Source organism: Marmota flaviventris, chromosome 9, assembly GCF_047511675.1.
Source record: "Marmota flaviventris isolate mMarFla1 chromosome 9, mMarFla1.hap1, whole genome shotgun sequence".
NCBI lineage: Eukaryota > Metazoa > Chordata > Mammalia > Rodentia > Sciuridae > Marmota > Marmota flaviventris.
Window position 1 is genome coordinate 14,681,450 of NC_092506.1, and position 23,896 is coordinate 14,705,345.

General features: G+C 45.0%; 1 protein-coding gene across 2 annotated transcripts; it reads right to left on the bottom strand.

The window, feature by feature from the left end:
• Positions 1 to 856: 856 nt before the first annotated feature.
• On the bottom strand, positions 857 to 13,974 carry Serping1 (serpin family G member 1). Of its 2 annotated transcripts, XM_071616153.1 has the most exons (8): positions 13,916 to 13,974; positions 13,324 to 13,401; positions 11,370 to 11,799; positions 9,169 to 9,303; positions 6,950 to 7,153; positions 6,627 to 6,763; positions 3,121 to 3,340; positions 857 to 1,366 (listed from the first exon to the last, which is right to left on the bottom strand). In XM_071616153.1, the coding sequence occupies exons 2-8, from the start codon at positions 13,375 to 13,377 to the stop codon at positions 1,113 to 1,115; spliced, it is 1,434 nt and encodes a 477-aa protein (XP_071472254.1). In that variant the 5' UTR covers positions 13,378 to 13,401; positions 13,916 to 13,974; the 3' UTR covers positions 857 to 1,112. The 2 variants fall into 2 exon arrangements, with proteins under 2 accessions (XP_071472254.1, XP_027800053.1); XM_027944252.2 differs by lacking the exon at positions 13,916 to 13,974 and having other exon boundaries at positions 13,324 to 13,504.
• Positions 13,975 to 23,896: the final 9,922 nt, after the last annotated feature.

The window sequence follows — 23,896 nt, forward strand, 5'->3', positions numbered from 1 at the left end:
CTGCATGACTTTGAACAGTCTGAGTTTACCAGGTAAGATTATTGCAGGGATTAAATGTCTAGCCAGGCACTGTGGTGCATGCCTGCAATCCCAGTGATTTGGGAGGCTAAGGCAGGAGGATCACAAATTTGAGGCCAGCTGAAGCAACACAGCAAAACCTTGTCTCAAAATTAAAAATAAATAAATAAAGGCCGGAGATGGAGGAGGAAGAGGAAAAAAGGATCACATGTCTGCAAAAGTCTTTGTAGCATGCCTATGCAAATTCTCAACAATGTCAGCTACAATTACTATGGTCACAGTTGTTGTAGACAGATAAAAGCAAGATTAGGACTGTTACAGATGGATTGCATTAGGATCCTCATTAATGGATTGCTGCCCCATGATGTTGTAGAACCCTTCCACTCTAACTCTAGGTTTGGCCACATCGTTTGCTTTGGCTGATGGGACTTGATGCATGCAAGCAGATGTGGGCTGAAGAGACTGTCTGCTTCTGATTTCTTTCTTGGCACCTTGCCATTTCAGGTTAATCTGGTGGAAGGATGCAGGAGACATGTGGAAGAGAGCCAACAAGTGCCAGCTGAGACCATCAAAGACCAGTCATCCCACAACCAACTGGCTAACTATGACAGATGTATGTGTGAGCCCCGGGAGGGTGGGCCAGGTCCAGCCCAGATCAGCAAGACCATCAAGTCAATCCTGAGACTCAGGGGAAATAATAAATGGTTGCTTGCTGCTTTAAGTTATCAACTTTAGAATGACTTATGATCCAGCAAGAGCTAGCTGATAGAGGAAGCATGGCAACTCTGGTTGCCTAATATTGAGCTAGCTGCTATCCAAAGGAAAATGAGAGAAACCATAGTCTGCCAGGGTTTATTTGTAGAGTCTGGTGCACTTGAACCAGAGAAAGCTGCAAAAAGTGATTTGGAAAACATGACAAGGCCATGGGGAAGCAGGTCCCTCTGCCACACCCCAAGGAAGCCCTTTAGGTGGAAAGTGGCTGGGGACAAGAGCCCTTTAGGTGGAAAGTGGCTGGGCAGGCAGTGGCATAGCTCCAAGTGGGAGAGCTGAGGCTTGGGTGATAGGGCTTGCCCTAACCTGATCCCCCACAGATCTCAGACACTAGGGTCATACACCCGTCCCATGAAGACAGGGAACTTGTGCTGCTGGTCCCAGAGCAGGAAGAGGAAGGGCTGCTGCACCTCGAAGATCTGCAGGCTGCGGGCCATGGAGACGGCAGAGGCTGCCGCCACCTCCACACCTGTCTCAGTGAGCTCCAACAAGGTCTGGTGCTGCATTGTGGACACCTGAAGATCCGGGTCCTCTGTGAGTCCACACAGGTTGAGGTCACTTATAAAGTCAAAGAATTCTAGGGCAAACCCGGAGAAAAACAAAGTCAGAGACCAGCATGAAACTCAGCTGATGGAGCCTTAAAATTTCTATTAGACTCAGGTCCCTGCACTCTCTTCCTCCTCCTCCCCAGCTTGTCAGATTCCACACTGTGGTTTCTGGTGCCTTCTGGTCCTGGTCGTGGAATCCTCTATCAGTGGGCCCAACCAGCACTCTTTCTCAAATATGGGAGGCCTTATCCCCACCCACCTCCAAAATTCCCTTGAAAAATGATGTCATTGCTTCTTTATTCCCAAGGTCTTTGGAAGAAAAGAGATCTATCAGAGAGAGGTCATTTGTTATGAACCAAGATCACCTACAAGGGTGTGATGCTGTGAAATAATAAGAAATATATATCTTGGTCTCTGCCTAAAATTCCTAACAACAAGCTCCTAACACCTTCATAATTGCCTTAGCAAATAGGGGAGCAAGAACATCTTTTGTTCTAACATTTGGTCTTTGACCCTGGCTCCTGACACTAAACTCCTAATTCCCTCGGAATCTCCCTGGTGTTAGGAGTGTCTTTTCTTCCAAAGAGGTGACTTTCGGTGGGCTCCTGGATGGGGGCTAGCCTCTGGCATGACCAAGTCATGATCAGAGCTTGGAAATTACAGCCCCACTCCCCATCCTCTACGGAGGGGACAGAAGCAGGGAGTGGGTGAGTTAATAATTACTCATGCCTTTGTAATAAAGCTGCCATAAAAATATTAAAGTATGGGATTCAGAGAACTTCCAGTTAGTGACCACATGCATGTGCAGGAAGGGCTGTGCACTCTAATCCCTGGGGACAGGAGCTCCCTGCCAGCGACCCTTCAAGATCTTGCCCTACTTACCTTTTCATCTGGCTATTTCTCTGTGTCCTTTATTATAATTTTTAACCAGTAAACAAAGCAGCTCCTTGAGTTTTGTCAGCCATTCTAACAAAGACGAAACCCAGGGAGGGGGCTGTGGGACCCTCTGGTTTATAGATGGTTGCTCAGAAGCATGGGTATCATCCTAGTCTTGAGACAGGTATCTGCGTTGGGGTGGTCTTGCAGGGACTGAATTCTTAAAGTATGGGATCTGATGCTCTCTCTTGGTAGGGAATCTGACTTAAATTGGAGGACACACAGTTTGTGTCTGCAGAGAGCTGTAGAACTGTTTGGGGTGGGGAAGAAATCGCCACCCAGCTGATGACCAGAAGTATCAAATAAGAATGCAGAGTAAAGCAGATGCCACATACTAGAAAGTGAGATTGTGTATGGGATAGTCAGGTCCTATCACAGGAAACGAAGTGACAGATCTAGACCTAAGGCCAAAGACTAGGAAATGGAGTCTCTGTTGCTTCTCCCAAATTCATACCCAGATGTGTTTCATGGGGTGGCTGACTGTTACAAATGCCTCTGGGGAAGGAGCATCCATGACCCACCTTGGCCACTTCACTCAGTGTCTGTGTCACAGTGAGCCATAGTAGAAGCCTCCAAGAGAGCTGGAGATCTGTACTGGTGTTCTGGTTTGCTTCTAACTAGCTCAAGGGTAAGTCGTGTAAACTCTGAGTAAGTCTCATAAAGTTTCTGGGTGTGTTTCCTCAGTGGGATCCAATGGGATAATAGCACCTACTCCTTTAACTCACAAGGTTGAGGGACAACCTGAGATGATGGATGAATAAAAAACCCTAGAATGCTGTGTTTTAGGGGACACCCTCACTTTTGTCCTCTGATAGCCTAAGAGGAACCTCAAGCTGCCGGGACTCACCCAGTTTCTCCATGATTGACAGCATGTCTTGATTACTCTTCACTTTGATGCGGGGCATCATCAGGTAAGTGGGCTGGAACTTGGACAGCTCCAGCTTCTTCATGATGGCCTTGAAAACAGTGGGATTGAGAGCCTGCTCCAAGTCTTCAAGAGGCTGCTTCAGCTTCTGGGGCACCATGATCACAAAGCTCAGGTTGTGCGAGAGCTGCAGCTGCCCCACCTAGAGGATAAGAGATGCACCTTCTCAGTCTTCCTCCCCAGCTCTCTCCTGGCCCCCACCCTGGGTTCCAAGGCTGTCTTCAGTGTGTGCTATTTCAATAATCAGCAGCAGGAACTAGTCCCGCTGTGCTATGCAATGGAGTTACCAGCTGGTCAAAACCAACAGGCTGGACTAACTTTGCTAGTGAGAGGCAGAGGAACCAGCACAAATTTCACCTCTGATTACTACTGACTAGCTATGCAGTAACAGGCAAGGGATCATCCCCATGAGCCCTGCTTCCTTTCTCCCAAGTGTGTTGTGCACGAAGTATACAACCTACAAGCGTCACCAGAGTTACCAGGTCAATCCCTTTAAAAACTTTGTTTATTTGGTATTGGGGACTAAACCCAGTTCTACCACTGAACTAAATCCCGAGTTCTTTTTTTTTTTTTTTTTTTTAAAATTGTTTTTGAGGCAGGGTCTTTACTAAGTTATCTGCTGCCCTCGAACTTGCCATCCTCCAGCCTCAGTCTCCTGAGTCACTGGGATTACAGGAGTGCACCTACCATGTTCGGGTCATTAAAAACTTTTGATGGCTCTTCACTGCCTATGAGATTAAATCTGTTGGTATGACATTCAAGATGGCTCACAGGCTCAGCTTAGCCTGGCTTTCCAGTTTGCCATTAGAAGGACTTTAACTGGGGGCTGGGGTTGTGGCTCAGTGGTAGAGCATCTGCCTAGCACATGTGAGGTACTGGGTTCGATCCTTAGCACTACATAAAAATAAATAAACTAAAGACATTGTGTGATTTAAAAAAAAAAAGGACTTTAACTGATGCCGCCCCCCACCCCCCACCCCCCAAAAAAGTATGTGAGAAGGTGCAGGACCTGTAGTTCTTGTTCTGGAGCAAATGTCTCCCCTAGTGGTCACTGGGTAATAGCTGGAGACATTTTGGTGGCCTGGCCAGTGGGGTGGGGCAGGATGTGCAAACAGTGCTACTACTGGCTTCTAGTGAGTAGAAGCCAAGGATGATGTTAAATCCCACAGGACAGCTCCCCACAAGGAAGAATTATCCAACCCAAATGTCAACAGTGCCAAGGCTGAAAAATTCCAGTAAGAGAGGAGTATCATTAGATGACATTACGGTTGGGGTGAAGAGGTAGACAAGAACTTTGAAGAATGATGGACTTTGAATCTCTGACCAAAAATATTTACCATGTGGTGGTCTTGAATTTTTAAGCCAATGACCTCAACATACCAGAGTCAGCAAATCTAAATCCTATACTTGGTAAACACCCGAAGTCCCAGGAAGATTTGGAATTTAGCAAGGGAATGACATAGTAAACCAATTCAATAACATTAACATCAGGGATTACACTCAGGGTAGTCTGTGTTTGCAATTTTCTTTTCTTCTTCTTCTTTTTTTTTTGTTTTTTGGTACCAGGGATCAAACCCAGGGGCACACAAACACTGAGCTACATCCTCAGTCCTTTTAATATTTTATTTAGAGATAGGGTTTTGCTAAGTTGCTTAGAACCTCACTAAGTTGCTAAGGCTGGCTTTGAACTTACCATCTTCCTGCCTCAGCCTCCTGAGCCACTGGGTTTACAGACACATGCCACCACACCTTGCCTGTATTTATAATTTTGTGTGTGAATGTGTGTGGTGCTGGGGATTGAACCCATTTATTTACAATTTTTAAAAGAATCTGATATGTTAATTTTTATGCTTTTGGGCAAAAAGGTACAGAATAATTTCATTAATGTTTGAGAATGATATTGGAATGTTACTCGGGAGTTGATTTACTCTTTAAATTTAATTTGCAGTTCACAAATGGGCTTTAGGTACTAAGATGATAATGGCCATGTAGAGTTGCAATTTTGCACTGTCAGGTATTTGACATGTTTGAAAAGAAAATCAAAGTCAGGCATAGTGGTGCATGCCTATGTAGCCACTCAGCAACTCAACTCAGGAGGCTAAGGCAGGAGGATCAGAAGTTTGAGACCAGCCTGGGCAACTTAGCAAGACACTGTCTCAAAAAAAAAACATATGACTGGAGGTTCCGTGGTGGAGTACTGCGCTAACATGTACAAGGCCCTGGTACGGTGAAAAAAGAATAAGAAAAAAAACAAACAATATGGGTCCCTATACTCAAGTAGAAAGACAATATATCTCAGGGAGATAGACACTACTATAATCAAATAAGCAAATCAATGACATAATTTTGGATGGTGATTGGTACCATGAATATAATAAGATGGGGTGAATTTACAGGATGAGAATGAGCTGGGTTTTTTTTGTTTTGTTTTGTTTTGGTACCAGGGATTGAACTTGGGGGCACTCGACCACTGAGCCACATCCCCAGCCCTATTTTGTATTTTATTTAGAGACAAGGTTTCACTGAGTTGCTTAGCACCTTGCTTTTGCTGAGGCTGGTTTTGAACTCTTTATCCTCCTGCCTCAGCCTACCAAGCCACTGGGATTATAGGTGTGTGCCATTTTGCCTGGTGAGAAGGAGTTATTTGAAAGGGGAAAAGGCTTCTCCATTCAACTGACCTCTGAGCTGACACCCAAATAACTAAAGAAGAGCCATATAAAGATCTGAATGAAGAAGGATCCAGGCAGAGAAAAGCTCGAGAAAGCGCCCAGAAGAGAACAAGCCTGGCTGACCAGGAAAGCTGATTTCCCTCCTAGTCTCCTACTGAGGCACCCCCACTGTTCTCTACCTGCAGATTCCTGTCTGCACTTCCAACAAGGCTGACACACCTGGTCACTGGGCATGAGATAGCTCACTAACCAGAATCCTCTGGGCTCCATATTCTATATTCCTTCCTTCCCCACCTACTGAAATCATTGTTCAATTTTTGCTAAGGAACTTATGCCTTTTACCACATGTGCAAACATGTCCTTACCACACATATGCACCCACGTGGATATACCTACGCACATACTATGCATGCCACACGCAGGTACACACGAATACACACATACACACAGAGGACTTGTGAAGTCACCAGTCCACCCAGAGGGCTGACTGAAAAGAGAAACAGATGCCCAGAACAGCAGCATGGCCACTCGTTGCCATTCAATGCAGTAGAATCAAGAAACTTCAGAATCATATTTTCCATCTAAAATACAGAATGCGTGGCTCAGTCAAGACTGGAGAAAGGAGGAGGGCAAAAGTTCGGATGGAAATACACATGGAAGGAGTAGAAATGATGGCTTTGTAAGGATGCACTGAAAAATGATGTGGCCACAGCAGAAACCAAGGTCTGAAACAGGAGGGGGGATAGGCCAGGAACTTACCTTGGCCTTCAAAGTTGGGTCAGTGAAATGGGCCACAGGATACTTCTTGCTACTCAGCATGGGCACTTGTATCTCAGAGTTTTTTAAGTAGAAGGACTCCATCTTTTTTTTGTGATCAAATGTTTTCTTCCACTTGGCTAAAGGGAAGAAAGGGTGTTCTAATGCAGTTAGGGAAAGGATGAAGAGAAACTAAAGACTCTCCTAGCAAAGAGTGGGACAGGCACTTTGGGATATGGTTGTGGAACTCAGGGTTGGGTGGACTTTGAAGCCAAGAGGATAGGAAGAACCCCAAATGAGAATACTACCTGGGAGGTGTCCCTTACCACTCAGGTAGACAGCATTGAGCAGGACAAGGCGGGTGTCAGAGGGCAGACTGTCCAGGAGCTGGGAGATCTTGTGGTTGGTGTTCTCAGCCACCCAATCGTTGATGAGCTTCAGGCTGACATCACTGTCATTGCTCAGGACTCTGGGGCTGCTGCCATACAGACTCTGAGAGGTGCTCGCAAAACTGTCCCTTATGGCCAGGTCTGAGGGGCAGGTCAACAGAGGGAGGCCCCTGAACACCCTCGCCAGTCCCAAGAGCAAGCTCTGAGAGTGATCAAGCTTCCCAGGGTTGCATCTGCTCCCTCCAAAGAACACAGCTCATGCTGAAGCAGGGGTCCCTCCCGCTCCTCTATGGCAGATGCAGAAATGAGGCCCAAAGGAAGCAAATCCTGAACTAAGAGCAGGAGAGGAACTCCTGGGCTCTCTGCTGGCCACGTGACCATGGCCTGCCTGGCAAGACAACTGAGATGTTAACTGCCATTCGCTTGTATTTCCCCTCTTTTCCTCCCTCCATTCATCAGGGAACAGACTGCTTCCTGGCCTTAGGGGGCAGTTCATGATAAGACTTCCTGACTTTTGCTCTCTAAAGCCCAAATCTACTGGAAAAAAACAAAAAAACAAACAAAAACCAGTGTTTGAAAAAGAAAAATTTCCTGGTCTAAATAGATCAAAGATATTTCCCCAGGCTTTGCTGATGTTTTAGTTACAACATAAGACCCAGAGCCTTGGCACAGCCTGAGGAGAAGCTCTAAAATACTATTGTATTTTTCAGGGGCAAAAAAGGATAAAGTTGATTTATAGCAAGGAAGTAAATGTAATATTTATTGACACCTCTGAGTCATTTTTTCATATATATATATATATATATATATATATATGTATGTATATGTATATATGTGAGCCATATCCCCAGCCCTTTTTCATATATTAATTTAGAGACAGGGTCCCACTGAGTTGTTTAGGGCCTCACTAAGTTGCTGAGGCTGGCTTTGAACTCATGATCATCCTGCCTCAGCCTCCTGAGCTGCAGGGGTTACAGGTGTGCACCACCATCACACCGGTATCTTTTCCATATTAAAGAGGATTTTTTAGGTGAGTTTTATTTCTTTTCTTTTCTTTTTTAAACTTCTTTGTATTTTCTGTATTCTACAATGAGTATTAGCTTGTAGTTAAAAAAAAAAAAAAAGACAGAAAATGTTCCTCTTTTATAAAAGGTGCATTAGACCAGATCTGTAATTTTTAAACTTTTTATTTAAAGCAGCAGAGCTGTTTTCAAATCACATCACCTCTAAAGCTCACAATATAAATGGGTCTCAGTGAGGTTGGGTAGGAGCTCAGAGACCATCTGGTCCACTTCCCTCTCACAGAGAGATGCCCCACTCCCCACCACTCAGCCTCCCTGATACCCAGCCCTATCATTACTGCTGAAGCAACTCTGTAGAACCCCTAGGGCTCAGGTTTAAAAACGAATGCTTTAGATCATTTTGGAAGTATATTATAATTGATTGGTATTATTGGCTATTTAATGATATAATACATGTGAATGATAGCACATTCCTATAACACAAAAGAACAAAGAATTAGAGTCTCAAAATTCCCTTGACCTAAAAATTAGCAAAAGAATTTTTGTCTATTTTAGGTCTATGGCTCTCTAGCCCTACCTATTAATGAATACAAAGGGCATTTCTATTCTACTGGTACTTTTTCCCTCCCCCAGTACTGAGAATTGAACCCAGGGCCTCACACATGCTAGGCAAGAGCTCCACCCCTTCATTTCTATTCTAAAAGAAGTCAATGTTCAGCTCGGTGGCACATGCCTGTAATCCCAGTGGCTCAGAAGGCTGAGGCAGGAGAATCTCAAGTTCAAAGCCAGCTTCAGCAATAGGGAGACACTAAGCAACTCAGTGAGACTCTGTCTATAAATAAAATATAAAATAGGGCTAAAGATGTGGCTCAGTAGTCCAGTGCCCCTGAGTTCAATTCCCTGGTAGCCTCACCACCCCCTACCCCCAAAAAAAGTCAATGAATACAAATAACTTTTCCAGGTCTCACCAGGGGAGTATCCATCTCCTTCAGCTACTAGATTCTCCTGCCAATGCCCTCACCTCCTCTGGACTCCATTCCCAATATTATAGCTCCAACACTCCCTCTGTCTTCTCTTCCCAATTAGGACCCTCAGGATGGTCCTCTATAGCTGCTGCCCTCACTGAATGCTCACCTGGGCTGTGGAAGATCTGAGAGACTGAGGTGACGCCTGTGGACGAGAACCCTTTCAGGGCCTGGTGGACACAGTCAAAGTCCTTGGGGTAGGAGAGGACGCTCTCCAGGTTGCTCTTGGTGCTGTCCCCAGCCCCTACAACAAAAGACAGAGATGATGGGTTCTTGCAAGAGAAGTGGGGGACCCACCATTTAGAAGCAGGATTGAGTTCCCTGCTATGGAGGGGATCACAGAACACTGGAACTAGAGCCTTCTTTTGGAAGACAATAAGTAGGTCACAAAGATGGGGGCTGGGGAATCTTGAGTAATCCCAGAGTTCAGCTTTTCCATTTAGGCCTTTTGAATATTCCCCTTCCTCTTTCCTGTTTCTCTGTTTAAACCCAGGCATCTTTCAAAGCCAGGTCTAACCCCACTGCCTGTCCCACATTAACCATTATTTAGTTGGCTCACCCTACAGGCAGGGAAGCTAGATCGCTATTTACAGCAAAATCCAGAAAGTCATAAAGAGGATGGATGCTCACACCCTTCCAGTTATCCATTCATTATTCAATACTTATTGTGCACGTCTTCTGTGAAGTGATAACTAAAATTTACTGAGCACTCACTGGGTTCCAGGAATTTTAAGTGCTTCTTCCAGATCTCACTGAATCACTACCCGAAGTCTTCCACAGAAGGACAATTATTATTCCCATTATGCAGATGAGGAAACCGAGGTGTAAGAGAGTAAATAATTTACTGAATTCAAGGGCACAGAGGTAATAAAGTGAAAGGAGGAGGCAGGAATTGAGCTGTACATTTTGGGCAATAAATAAACTGAAACCAAGTGACCGGAGACATTTGGCAACTTGGATACAACGTGTCTGTCCTCACTGGGGAGGCCGGTGCTGCTGGCAACTAGTGGGATGTGAGGATTCTGGGACTCCAGAGGGAGGATCTTATATCTCACAGCATGGCCTCTAGTAGTCATCCTGGAATTCCCCTCCAGAGTGACAGCTCTCACTCTATTGCTCGTGTTAAGTTGCTTGTGCCAAGTTGCTCGTGCCATTCCTGGGGGAATTACACTACAGGACCTCACAGCAATCCCTCAGAAGAGAAGGGGGTGTAATAAATTTTTTGGCCTCAAACCAAGTCAGGCACTAGACTATCTGCTTCTTGATTTTTTTTTTTTTTTTCCTTCTGTACTGGAGATCGAACCCAAAGGTGTTTTACCAGTGACCTACATCCTTGACCCTTTTCATTTTTTATTTTAATACAGGGTCTTTTAAAGTTGTCCAGGCAATCCTCTTGCTTCGGCCTCCAGGGTCACTTGGATTACAGATGTGCATCACTGTACGCAGCTGCTTCTTGAACTTTTTTTTTTTTTTGTGGGGGGGGGGTTACTAGGGATTGAATTCAGGGGCACTCAACCACAGAGCCAGACCACAGGACCACAGGACTGCTTCTTGACTTTTTTTTTTTTTTTAATTTTTTAGTTGTAAAGCCAGGCACAGTGATGCATGCCTGTATTCCCAGCGGCTTGGGAGGCTGAGGCAGGAGGATTGTGAGTTTAAAGCCAGCCTCAACAACTGCGAGATGCTAAGCAACTCAGTGAGACCCTGTCTCTAAATGAAATACAAAAATAGGGCTGGGGATGTGGCTTTGTGGTCGAGTGCCCCTGAGTTTTAGTTGTAGATGGATACCATGTCTTTATTTTTTTCTTTAATGTGGTGCTGAGAATTGAACCCAGTGCCTCACATATACTAGGTAAGTGTTCTGCCACTGAGCTACAACCCCAGTCCCTGCTTCTTGATCTCTTGAGATATCACCATCTCTACACATCAGGGCTCAGGCTCAGAGAGGTTAAAGTGACCTGCCAAGGTCACATAGCAAGCATTACCATGATTCTATTCTAGGTCAACCTCTGATGATTTCATCTCCTCTACAGCATTACCTTGAATCATGGTGGTTTTGGGGACCTTGTTGTCTATTTCTTGATTAGTCCACAAGGTTTTATAAGAAATAATGCCTATTAAATCATTTTGAAATAAAGGAATGTTCAAGAATAAAAAGATATGCCACCACCATATCTTTTTTGGGTTCGATCTCCAGTACAGATATGCCCATTTTATAGCTTCCTCCTAGAGGCATAGCTTTGCAGGTGTCTGGGTTGGTGACACTTATGGGAGGGTCCCACCTCTGACCTGGAGAGAAGTCAGTCTTACCAAGCAGGAGCTGCGTGAGGAGACTGGCGATGCTGAACGGGGAAAAGGCCATGTTGGTCTCAACCTTCTTCGTGGCTGAGAAGGCATGGTAGAGCTTCAGGGAGAAATCGATCAAGGCTTCCCCCAATTTGGCCTCCGCTGATTTGCTGTCCACATCAGAGCAGATGGTGACAGGCCCTGGGCAGAAGGGCCCAGTAGGGGTCTGAGTGGGAGGATCGGTGGGGAGCTGGGTAGTTGGTTGGGGGTTGGATTCACTAGTGGTGTTAGCTGTCAATATGGTGGATGAGTTGGTTGTTAAGCTGGCTGTTGGCCAGGAAGACTGACTCCTGGAGACATCTTCCTCCGAGTTCATGCCTTTGCTTTCCTCTGGCAGGCTCTCTGGATCCTCGGTGCTGGGGCTGGTGGCATGAGGATTTGAAGAGGCTCTGCCCTGTGGTCCAAGAAACCGAGTTTCATTTTTCATACAAAGCACAGTCCCCTGAAATGCTCAAAGCAGGAAGAGGAGCTGCGGATATACAAAACATTCTGTACTACTTAGTAATTTCTGTTACAGTCTGGTGGGTGAAGGGCCTGCCCTGGGACTAAGATCACAATTCTTTTTTTTAAATACAATATCTTTCTTGATTTATTTGGAGGTGGTGCTGAACATTGAACCCAGTGCCTCATACTTGCAAGGCAAGGGCTCTGTCACTGAGCCACAATCCCAGCCCTAAGATCACAATTCTTGAGAGCTGGGACAATGCTAGGGGCAGGGCATTTAGGATATTCTCTGCAGAAGATGAGGGGTGATCTTGAATTCTGTTATCTCTGACCCACCGCTGACATGCAGGGAATGGTTGTCTTAAAATATCCACCCGTTCTGACTCATTTTCCTGGTCAGCAAGAGACATTCCAGCTTGTGGCCCTTGTTCTAGGGGCACTGGATTTTCAAATTGTCAGTTGGAACCCACTAGTGGGTATTGCAAACAATTAGCATTCCCAAAGGAAGGACAGAAGAAAGGGTGGGAAAGATGGGGGAAATGGGAGAGGGGCAGACAGAAAAGGTAGTACAGACCATTTGAGGCCATTTCGACTCTCAAAGGAGATTTAACAATGTCTGGCGGCATTTTGGGTTGTCCTAAGGAGAGAAGTTGCTACTAGAATCCAGTGGGGAGAGGTCGAAGGTCCTACAAAACATCTCACATCAGCATAGGGCTGCCCCTCAGTGATTTTTTTCCAACTGTAACTGTCAACAGCTCTCCAGCTGAGAAACCAAGTATTATCCCCATTTTTCAGACAGAGAAACTGATCCTGAGACATATTAAGTAACTAGCCCAGAGTCTCAGAGACTGGAAGGAAAAGCCAGGAGTCAAACCCAGGTCTCTGAGTCAAGTCCCCCGCCCCCACCATCGCTCATAACTACATCATCTGCTGAATCTCAAAGGGCACCCCGGAAGCCGACTCCCCCAAACAGCACCCACTGCGTGGGAAGCAAGCATTCACCTTTCTCCTGCACCTGAGCTTTTAGCTGTTATTCCCGACCTCCAGAGCACTGGGACCTCCCTGTCGTTAACCTCTACCGAGGCCCAGGTGTGTCCCTCCTGGGGCCCCCCTCGGAGAACCAGTGTCACAGCAGCCCCTCCTCTGCTCGGCTCGGGTTTCAGCAACCGCTGTCATCTCCTTGCCCTCGGTGATCCTCCAGCCAAGCCAGTCTGGTGGGCAGGGTGGGGTCTCCTCTCCCTTTTATAAATCAGGACAGGGAGGGGGGACCTGTCCAGGGCCACACAGCTTGTGGCCCGTCAGGATTAGAACCCGCGTCCGTCCGGGTCCGGGGCTCTTTGCACGCTGGGAGAACGCGGTGCAAACTTGACACGTGCGGATCCAGGAGCAGCTCTCCTCACTCTCCGGGGCCTGAAGGGTTAATTCTCGCCCCCGCCACCCTGTCCCATCCCCACCCCGCGAAGGGGCCACTTACCCCTGCCAGCAGCAGCAGCAGCAGGAGGGTCAGCGGGGTCAGCCTGGAGGCCATCTGGGCGGCGACGTCTGCCGCGACCTGCGAAGCCAGCCCGCGTCGGAACGGGGCCGGGGGCTGGGAGCTCAGGGGGCCTCCACCCCATCCCCGGGCCCGCCCCCACTCGGGTCCCGGCCCTGGCCGCGGTCTCCCAACCCCGCCTCCTCCCTCCGGGACCACCTTCTCCCTGGCCCCGCCCTCTGTTTTGTTTTCCGCAAACCGCTTCCCTTTCCCGGCACCGGCTGGCCCTCCCTCTCCCCCAGCCCGGGTCTCAGTCCATCTGTTCCGTCGAGGGGTCCTGCGTTAGCCAGACAATAAGGCCACAGGCGGCGGGGACGGGAGGTCCAGAGGGGGCTGGGCACAACAGCTCTGGGGGAGCGCGCGGGGGAAGAAGAGGAGGAGGAGGAGACCCAAGTCTCTAGTGGAAACCTCCGCTGAGACTTTGGAGATAAAAGCGAGCAGAGAACTGGGGGAGAGAGGGAAGGAGACTAGAAGACCCCCCCCCCCCAGACCTCTTCACTCTGTGGTTCCCCACGTCCACCCCCCAGCACCAAACCTGCTCCAAACTCCTAGTCACTAGGCAGTACCAGTGCAGACTGAGTGCTTAAGTCGCACAGGGTCAGGGAGGGTGGGGTGTGGGGGGCCGGTCTTAGCTATTGGTTGGCCCAGGACACTGCCCAGTTACAAATTAAGGATGATTGATCGCTGGAGTGAGTTCCCGTAAATCGGGCCGAGTGGTCCCGCTTTGTGGGCCAAGCTAGGAATTTAGTCCGAAGCCCCTTGGGTGCCGGCTGGGATGGAGGAGCTTGGAGCAGCTCTCAGCTCTAGGCAACCAACCAACACTTCCTCCTGTCCTCATGGGTCGTGATGAAAACGGCAGGAAAGTAAAATGGGCTCCACAATTTACAAGGAATAAGGTTTTCGGGAATTGCTTATCTCAGTGGATCCACAAAGCAATCTCTGGGAAACAGGACTGGCTGTGTCCATTTGATAGTTAAGAAACTAATTCAGAGCAGTTAAATGTCTGACCCGTGGTCACCCCCACTTGGAGGTAAGCCTGGACTTGGATCTAAGTCTCCTGAAATCCTAACCTCAGCCCACCACCCCACTTTGCCCCTGGTAGGTATTAATTCTGTTTTATCTCTTGGAAACATAATCAGTGGTTCTCTGTGTAATAGACAGGGAATCTGAGGCTCCCAGCTCACCATTCACCTCAATTAAAAAACCGAGGCTTAGGTTCTATCCCCAACACTACAAAACAATGACGATGATGTTGACAACAACCAAAAACAAAAAAATCTAAAAACTGAAAACTGAAGTATATGTTGGTGGCTAGGATACTACAACAGACCTGGCTATGGGACCAACTTGCTGTGGGACCCTGGCAAGTTACTTTCCTTTATCACCTAGTTGTCCTCTCAGGGTTGCCAGATAAAATACAGGAAACCCAGTTAAATTTGAATGTCAGAAGTACAACAAGAACAACAACAAAATTTTAATATAAGTATATTCCATATGATCTTGGGATATACTTACGCCAAAAATCTTTGTGATTGTCTTGCATCTGAAATTCAAACTTAACTCAGATTCTCTATTTTATTTGCTAAATTGGACAATCCTCCTCCTCTGCAAAACAAGGAGGTTGCCTCTGATGTGACACAGTTCAGGTGTGATGTTCTATAACCATCTTACCCCAGGCCTCACCCTCTAGCCATGTTTGGCACAATAAAGAAAGTTTGCTTGGGGCTGGGGATGTGGCTCAAGCGGTAGGGCGCTCACCTGGCATGTGTGCGGCCTGGGTTCGATCCTCAGCACCACATACAAACAAAGATGTTGTGTCTGTCAAAAAAATAAATATTAAAATATATTAAAAAAAAAAGAAAGTTTGCTGCTAGTACCATTTCTGCTACTCTAAGCAACCCACCAAAGATAAACAGGAGAACATTTGTGTATCTCCCAGGGGGTCCTTGGAAAAGACCCAGAAAGAGTCAGCTCCAGCTTCGTGCTTTATGCTCTGTAGTCCCTTTGGAACTTCCTAAACGGAGGAAATTCTGTAACACCAGAGCCATCTTTGCCCAAGCTGCAGGACTTCCCCATTCCCGGGCTCAAGCTGATGACCTTACAGAGACTGAGCTGTGAATTCTGGGAAATGAGCAAGCCAAACAAAAAGCCAGTGGTAGAAAGCAATTTTATTCACTGAGGGCTTAACTACGTGTTTAAATCCACCTTTTTGTGCATTCTCATGACTCCTATGAAATGGGTGCTAATATTAATCCCATCTTAAGTGAGTGAAAAAGAAAATGAGGCTCAGAGAAATTAACTGATTCACCTCAAATCGTGTAGCTAGGGATTGACAGAGCCAGGATGTGGACCTAGTCTGGTTGACCTTGAAATCCTTTATTTTTTCTTTTAAATGACTAAAAGACACTGGGTATATTCTGAAGTAGGCAGCAGAATAAACATCCTGAGTGTAGCTGCAGGGTTTCTAGTGGTTTGTGGGCCAAAATTTCAGGTTGGACAAGGCCCAGTGAAGAGATTTTTCCCAGACTATGGGTTGATCTTCATTTTAGCTCCTGGGCAAAGCTGCTTCTGTACTCTGGACATGCAGAGGGCCCTTGCTTTGCCGGGACTCTCCTGCCTAATGAAGCTAGAGTTGAAATGCACTTAATCAAGGTGTTTCCAAAATTTCTCCCTGTGTGTGTATGTTTATATATTCAGTTACCTGTAAATCCAGTCCTTCCCCAACTGGGGCCCGGTTCAGCATTTCTCCACCATGAGGACCTTTCCTTCGAGTGCTAAGTGTGCATGGCTTCCCTCTTGTGCATTTCCTGGTGTTGGATGAGGTTCAAGTTCTCACTAAAGCTCTTGCTCAAAAGTAATTTTATCAATTTTTTCTCCCAAGCAGGTCCTTTAGTTACTAAAGGCCAAATTGCTGTAACTGGAGTCTTTCTCACACTCTATACCTCTATAGATTTTCCTCTTAAGAAAAAATTATCCAAAATTTGTCAATAAGGCAGAAGATTCAGGGGATACACACACACACACACACACACAAATACATACAAGCCAATTTTCTCCTATCACTCTTTGACCCAGCTTTGGCATCCCGATGGTTGCCTCTGGAAGGTTTTCTTCATATATTTGTGTGAGAATGATATTTATGCCATTTTGAGATCCATAGGTGGGCACATGCTTTCGTAGGATCATGGGTACTTTGTCTTCACCGAGCCCTGTCTCTTACTTCCTTCAGCACAATCTTCTCTGGAGAAGGACACAGGTTTGATCAGCATGTGTGAGAGCTGGTGGGGGCTCCCGGTGCTGTTGCCACCTTGCCCCCCAGACCCCCACATCCTAGTCAGTACTTCTCTCTCCAGCCCTGACTTACCTGGGCTCTGTCCTGCTCAACTCCTCAGAGACCCACTGGGAGCCTTCCTAGGAGTCTCACTGGAGACCTCATTCACAGTATCTAGCTCACTACCCTCTTGTCATCCTCCCATCAATCTGTAACCGGAGCAAGGAGGTGGGTGGGGATGAGCCATAAAGATGAGGTTAGATCCAAATAAGTGTTGAGTCACAAACACTCTAACCCCCAGATTCATACCATATTTGAAGACTCTGGAAAGTCTAGGAAATACTAAGCTTTTCAGAATAGAACAGAAAGGTTGAGGATTCCGCATGTAGATGTTCCAAAGTGGTTCATTTTCTTATTGATCTAAAGACCCTTCAGATTATTCTTTTAGTTATTGCTACAATGTCATTTAACTACTTTGCAAAGTTTTTCAAACAACTCAGACATTTGTAAGATTAAAAGTTATTGGGAACACCAGAGACTGAGGTATAACTCAGTGGTAGAGCACTTGCCTAGCAAGTATGAGGCCTGGATCCCGTCCCCAGTACTGCAAAGGAACAAAAAAAGTTATAAAAGACACAACTGCTGTTAACCAGTCCAAGTGTACCCTTTCAGACTCTCCTATTTATTAACTTTTATACATCTCACCCACACATAATTTATTTTCCCCCTTTTCCTTCTTCCTCCTCCTCCCCCTCCTCTTTTTCTTTGTAGTATTTGAGATGAATCCAGGAGTGCTCTACCTCTGAGCTACATCCTCAGCCCTTTTTACTTTTTATTTTGAGACAGGGTTTCTCTAAGTTGCCCAGTGACCTAGAACTTGTGATCTTCCTGCCTCAGCATCCCAAGTTCCTGGGATTACAGGTGTGCACCACCATACCTGGCTCCATAATTTCTTTTCTTACTGGATGTTATGGTTTGGATCTGGAACATTCTCCAAAAAAAAAAAAAAAATGTGTGTTGAAATCATAGTCTTTAATGCTTCAAGCTGCAGAGGTGAGGCTTTTCGGCAATGAGTGAATCATGAGGACTCTGACCTCATCCGTGGATTAATCCATTGATAGCTGAACGGATCACTGAGAGGTGGAGGAAGTAGGTCACTGGGCATGTGCTTGAAAGGGTTCATCTTCTCCAAACCCCACCCCCCTTTCTCTCTACTTGCTACCAGGAGCTGAGCAAATTTCCTCCTCCATGCCCTTCTCCCATGATGTTCTGCTTGAGGCCAGCTGACCACGGACTGAACCTCTGAAACTGTGAGTCAAAATAAATATTTCCATGCCGGACATGGTGGTGTGTGCCTGTAATTCCAGTAACTCGACAGGCTGAGGCAGGAGGATGGCAAGTTCAAAGGCAGCCTCAGCAATTTTGCAAGGCCCTAAACAACTCAGCAAGACCCTGCTTCTAAGGAAGGGCTGGGGATGTGGCTCAGTGGTTAATTTGTGGTTAAGTAACCCTGGGTTCAATCCCTGGTCAAGAAAGAAAGAGAGGAAGGAAGGAAGGAAGGGAGGGAGGGAGGGAGGAAGGAAGGAAGGAAGGAAGGAAGGGGGAGGGAGGGAGGAAAGAAAGAGTGGTGGGGGAGAGAGGGAGGGAGAGAGGAAGGGAAAGAAAGCTTTTGTTCTCTAAGTTGTTTTTATCAGATGTTTTGGTCACAGTGGCACAAAAGCTGAGTAAAGTTTCCTGAACACTGTTCCCCTCATTCTTTTCAACAGTTGCATAGTATTCCATGTGTACCGATAGAGCATAATCTCTTTGATCTCATACTGAGCAATATTTGGGTTGACTCCTCAATCCCCCCCACCCCCCTGTGACAATTGCAGGCTGGTTCCAGAAAGTTACCTAATTGTTTGCCCACTTCTACTGTCCTTGTGCAGCTGCTTAGCTGGTTTCTCTGCCCCCTTTCTACTTCCATTCTTCGCTCCAGCTCTGTTGCCACCTCTCTGGATAGACAGCCCAGATTTGGACTATTGACTCAGCTGTGAATTTGGTCTTTTCAGATTGTGATCTCTTGTGTTGAACTGTGCACTGTTCTGGAGGATGAACTGCCTGCCCCAGTTGCAGGAAGCCAGTGAACCTGATTCATCCAGCATTCGTCTGTGACTGACAGGGGACGGGGAGCCACCCCTCTGTCTTTGCTCAAGTTGCACCTGAGGCCCCTATGGTCAGACTTTGCTTCAACCTCTACAATGCAATTACAAGTCATCACCCAGTATGTCTCTGCCACAGATTGTAATTTGTATATATATTTTTTTCAGATAGAAGAGTGTCTATGCTTTTCCCCTCCCAGCATCACATATGATTTCACACAGTGCAGAGAGGAGAAAGGGTATGCCTGTGCCTTTAAGCCACACAGACTTTGCTTCTCTGCTTATTACCTGTCCAAGGGAACATAACCCCTCTCAGGAGTCATAGTTACAAAATCTGGATGTGGGTGATGCCGTCCACTTTGCAGGGCTATTGTTGAGGGTTAAATAAGATAGGTTTGAAGGCACCTGGAAGTACTTGAAAGTGATAGTGGTTATAATTAGTTCCCTACTAACTACTTTTTTGGACATCATTGACTAATTTTTCATAATTTTTCAGAGAAAGTCACCACTTCTGTTTCTCAGGAGGGTAGTCAGGCACTGGTAATTCATGATTGGAGTTTACAGTGATAGAGTGGGTGTGTTTGTTCTGGAACCAAGCACGTTTGTAGGACCACTTAGATGTTCCATTTCATTTTTTGATGACATATATGATGCTGGCAGAATTTGCAGTAGCTGCAATGTGTTTCTATCAGTTAAAAAGCATTTACAGGCCGGGTACAGTAATGCACACCTGTAATCCAAGTGGCTTGGGAGGCTGAAACAGGAGGATCATGAGTTCAAAGCCAGCCTCAGCAATAGCAAGGTGCTAAGAAACTTAGTGATACCCTATCTCTAAATAAAATACAAAAAAGCATTGGGGATGTAGCTCAATGGTGGAGTACCCCTGAGTTCAATCCCTAGTACCAGAAAAAAAAAACTACAGTGACATATAATTCATCAAGAAAAAAAAATTACATAAGAATAAATATACAACTTAGTGTCTTTGGATGACCACACAGCCTGGATACAGAGGCTGCTTAGTCTTAGGCCTGGAAGATGTTCTTATCTCCATTTGTGCTGTAGGCCTCTGTTGTGAACATGATCCACCAGATCATCAGTCAGGTCAGGAAGCTTCCAGGCTCAAGCCCCTTCTTCATATTTATTGGAGCAGGAACCACTGGAGCAGGTTATAATGATGCCTTCACCGTTGTTCAATCCAAACTGGGTCCCAACAATTAAGACAAATTCTACTCGGTGAATGTGGATTACAGCAAACTGAAAAAAAGAGGTCCAGATTTCTAAAGCTGCTTAGAAAGAAGGTTTTTCAGAAGCCATCTACACACTTTTCCACTTAACCAGGAAATATTTCTTTTTCAAATGCAAGAGATCATGTTGATTAATAAACCTACAAAACTTGAAAAAAAAAAAGAATGAATATACAATTTAACAGAACATCATGAAACTACCATTCATCACCCAGTTTAAGAAACAGAATTTTATTGGCAGTCCAGAAGTACACTATGTTCTTCTCAGCCACAACTCCAGTCTGCCATGGAAAACCACCATCCTGATGCTATTGAATATCATTTCCTGGGGCTGGGGTTATAGCTCAATGGCTTGCCTTGCACACATGAGACACTGGGTTCGATCCTCAGCACCACATAAAAATAAATTAATAAAATAAACATATTGTGTCCATCTACAACTAAATAAATATTTTTAAAATATTTATTTATTAGTTTTAGGTGGACACAATATCTTTATTTTACATTTATGTGGTGCTGAGGATTGAACCCAGTGCCTTGTGCACGCTAGGCGAGTGCTCTACCACTGAGCCACAACCCCAGCCCAACTAAAAAAATATTTAAGAAAATAATTTCCTATCATTCTTTCTCTTTCTTTTCTCCTTTCCTTCCCCTCTCCCCCTCTCTTGTTTTCTTTCTGTACTGGGGATTGAACCACCAGGGGCGCTTAACCACTGAGCCACATCCCCAGCCCTTTTAAATGTTTTTATTTAGAGACAGGGTCTCACTGAGTTGCTTAAGGCCTCTATAAATTGCTGAGGCTGGCTTTGAACTTGTGATCCTCCTGCCTCAGCCTCCTGAGCCACTGGGATTACAGACCAAGAGAAAAAGCAATTAAAAAAAAAAAAATTTTTTTTTTTCTTTTTCTGGGTACAATTTCTCCTTCTCCTTCTCCTCCTTCTTCTTCTTCTTTGGATATCACTACATTTCATGGTTTCTTTTGCAGTCATGTGAGTCATAAGACTGAAATCCAGCTAATGAAATCCTGGTGGAAGGTTTTTCTAGGCCTGATCTTGAAAATTTTTCCATACATGAAATTCTTTTCTTCTCCACTGTTGACCCGATGTTAATGTCTGGGATCACTCTTGAGGTTTCCCACTGAAGAGAGCTGAGTGTCCGTCAGCCTTTAGGGTGTCTGAATGACACTGTGGTGTGGAGCCACCTGATCAGGACCATCACTTTTAGTATTTATCTAAGCAATAAATAAACTTCTACAACTTCTATTGTATAAGGCACCAAGGTTTGGGGTTGGTTGTCCTAGCTAACCATCTTAACTTATATTTCCTATTTTTCTATTGGGCCTTTTGATTTAGGAGATGTTTGTGGTTCCAAATCTTTTATCAGTTATATATGTTGCAAATATATTCTACCCTGGGGCTTTCCTTTTCATTCTATTAATACTGCCTTTTAAAGAACAAAATGTGTTCATTGTGATATCATCCAATACATCACTCTTTTTCTTTATGGCTAGTATTATTTTGTATAGGTTCATAAAACTTCCCCTTCTGTGATCAAGAATGTGTTCCTGTCTTGTCATCTTTTTTCTTTTCTGTGTGAATATGAAATCATAACTACACCATATATAAGTTTGTTACCTGGTAGACTAAGTCCTCTTCAACCTTCTAGAAGTTCTCTGCCTTTATTTTTCTTATTTGTTCTAATTAGTTTACATGACAGTAGAATACACTTTGACACATCCTACATAAATGGACCCTGCTCTTATTGGTAGCTATATTTCTTTTTTCTTTCTCTTTTGGTACTGGAAATTGAACACAGAAGCAGTCTACCACCTATCAACATCCTCAGACCTTTATGTTTTATTTTGAGATTGGTCTTGCTAAGTTTCCCTGGCTATTTTTTTAATATGTATTTTTTAATTTTAGGTGGACACAATATCTTTATTTTATTTTTATGTGATTCTGAGAATCGAACCCAGTGCCTCACACATGCTAGGTGAGTGCGCTACCACTTGAGCCACATCCCCAGCCCCTGCCCTGACTATTTTTGATCTTGTGATCCTCCTGCCTCAGCCTCTTGAGTAACAGGGATTACAGGAATGTACCACTGCGCCCAGATCATGCATTTCTGTATATATTTAGAATCAGCTTGTCAGGTCCCACAAAATAAAATAAACAAAAAAACAGGTTGGAATTTTGACTAGTGTTACTTTACATCTCTAGATCAGTTTGGAGTGAACTGACAGATTTATAATAGCAAATCTTCTAATCCATGAATATGTTATAGCTTCAGAACTATTTGGGTCTTTCACAAGGTTTCTCAAAAATCGTTGTATACTTTTCTCTGTAGACATATTCCACTTGTTTTTGTTCATTTTATTCCTAGGTACTTGATATATTTTATGGTTTTAAGCATAGTTTATATTTTAGTCTAATCTATTATCAAAAAAATCATTTTTTTTTTTAAGCTGGGAGCAGTGGTGCATGTGTGTAATCCCAGTGACTTGGGAGGCTGAGGCAGGAGGATCACGAGTTCAAATCCAGCTCAGAAACTTAGCAAGGCCCTTAGTAACTTAGTGAAACCCTGTTTCAAAATAAAAACTAAAAAGGGGCTGAGGATGTAGCTCAGTGGTCAAGCTCCCCTAGATTCAGTCCCCAGTACCCCGCCACACCCCCAATCATTTTTTCCCCTAGTTTTGGATTTTTGTATTTACTTTTCAGTTGTTTCAGCTTCTCAATTTGGTTGAGTTTAGGTCTTTGGTCTTGGATTTGAGTCCTCTGCTTCTACCTCCAGTTTGAAGTATGCATGTAGATAATGGTAGAAGACTAATCAGCCTCTAACTCAGGGACTAGGGAAGATCCATTTTTTCATACATCCTTATCATCGGCAGATTTTTCAGTAATATCCCTAGCATAAATCCTGAATCTACTTTTTTTCTCCATCTGGGGTCATGACCCCAAGCAGCCACAGCCATCTTTCATCAGACCACCGGATAGTCTCCTAACCATGCCCTTTCCATCTGTTCTCTGATCCACAGCCAGAATTATGAAACTACACATTCATTTTCCACGACACACCATTTTGCTAGGAAGCCACTTAAAAAGCTTTCTTTTCACGTGTATAATGAAATCCAGACTCTCTTTGCTGGCCTATAAGACTAGGTCCAAGCTGGCCTCTGTCTCCCTGTCCAACTTCCTCTTGTATTACCCAAACCCCATTATTACATCTAGTCCCTGGCTTTCTAGAAGATTCTAGAAAATGCCTTGCTGCTTTTTGTGCCAGGAGTACTTCTTCATCAATTTTCTACATGGATAGTTCATTCTTTTTAGGAGAGTACTGGTGATTGAACTCATCCCCAGCCCTATTTTGTATTTTTTTAAATTTAGAGACAAGGTCTCACTGAGTTGTTTATTGCCTTGTTTTTGCTGAGGCTGGCTTTGAGCTCAAAGCCAGTGATTTGGGATTCCTGGGAGTGCACCACCACATCTGGCAGCAGTTCACTCTTCAGGGTGTGAAATTTAAAAGATCTTCCTCAAATAGGGCTTTCTGACGCCATCCCTGTTATTCTCCATAATAGTGTCCCTTTGGGTTTCCCCATCACAGTTATCACAAAAAGGACAATCATTTTATTTGCTCTTTGTTTACTTGGTTGTTATTTATTTTCCCCACTAAATATCTAAAGGATATTTCATAAATGTCTGTTGAATCAGGGAATACATCACGCCTAAGCTGAAAGACAGAAGTTCTGAGGTCAAGGACCCCTGACCAGGGCCAGGACAAACTGAAAAGCTTAAATGACTCTGCACAATGACAATATGACCATGTGTGTCTTTGAGAGTGGAAGGGTAAATGACTTGGGAATC

Excerpts from the sequence above, each read along its gene's own strand:
- Serping1 (XM_071616153.1), bottom strand. The coding sequence starts at position 13,377 with ATGGCCTCCAGGCTGACCCCGCTGACCCTCCTGCTGCTGCTGCTGCTG. Across the intron at positions 9,304-11,369 it reads CCTCACGCAGCTCCTGCTTG|GGGCTGGGGACAGCACCAAG; the intron begins GTAAGACTGACT and ends CTTTTGTTGTAG. Across the intron at positions 1,367-3,120 it reads GTCAATCATGGAGAAACTGG|AATTCTTTGACTTTATAAGT; the intron begins GTGAGTCCCGGC and ends GGTTTGCCCTAG.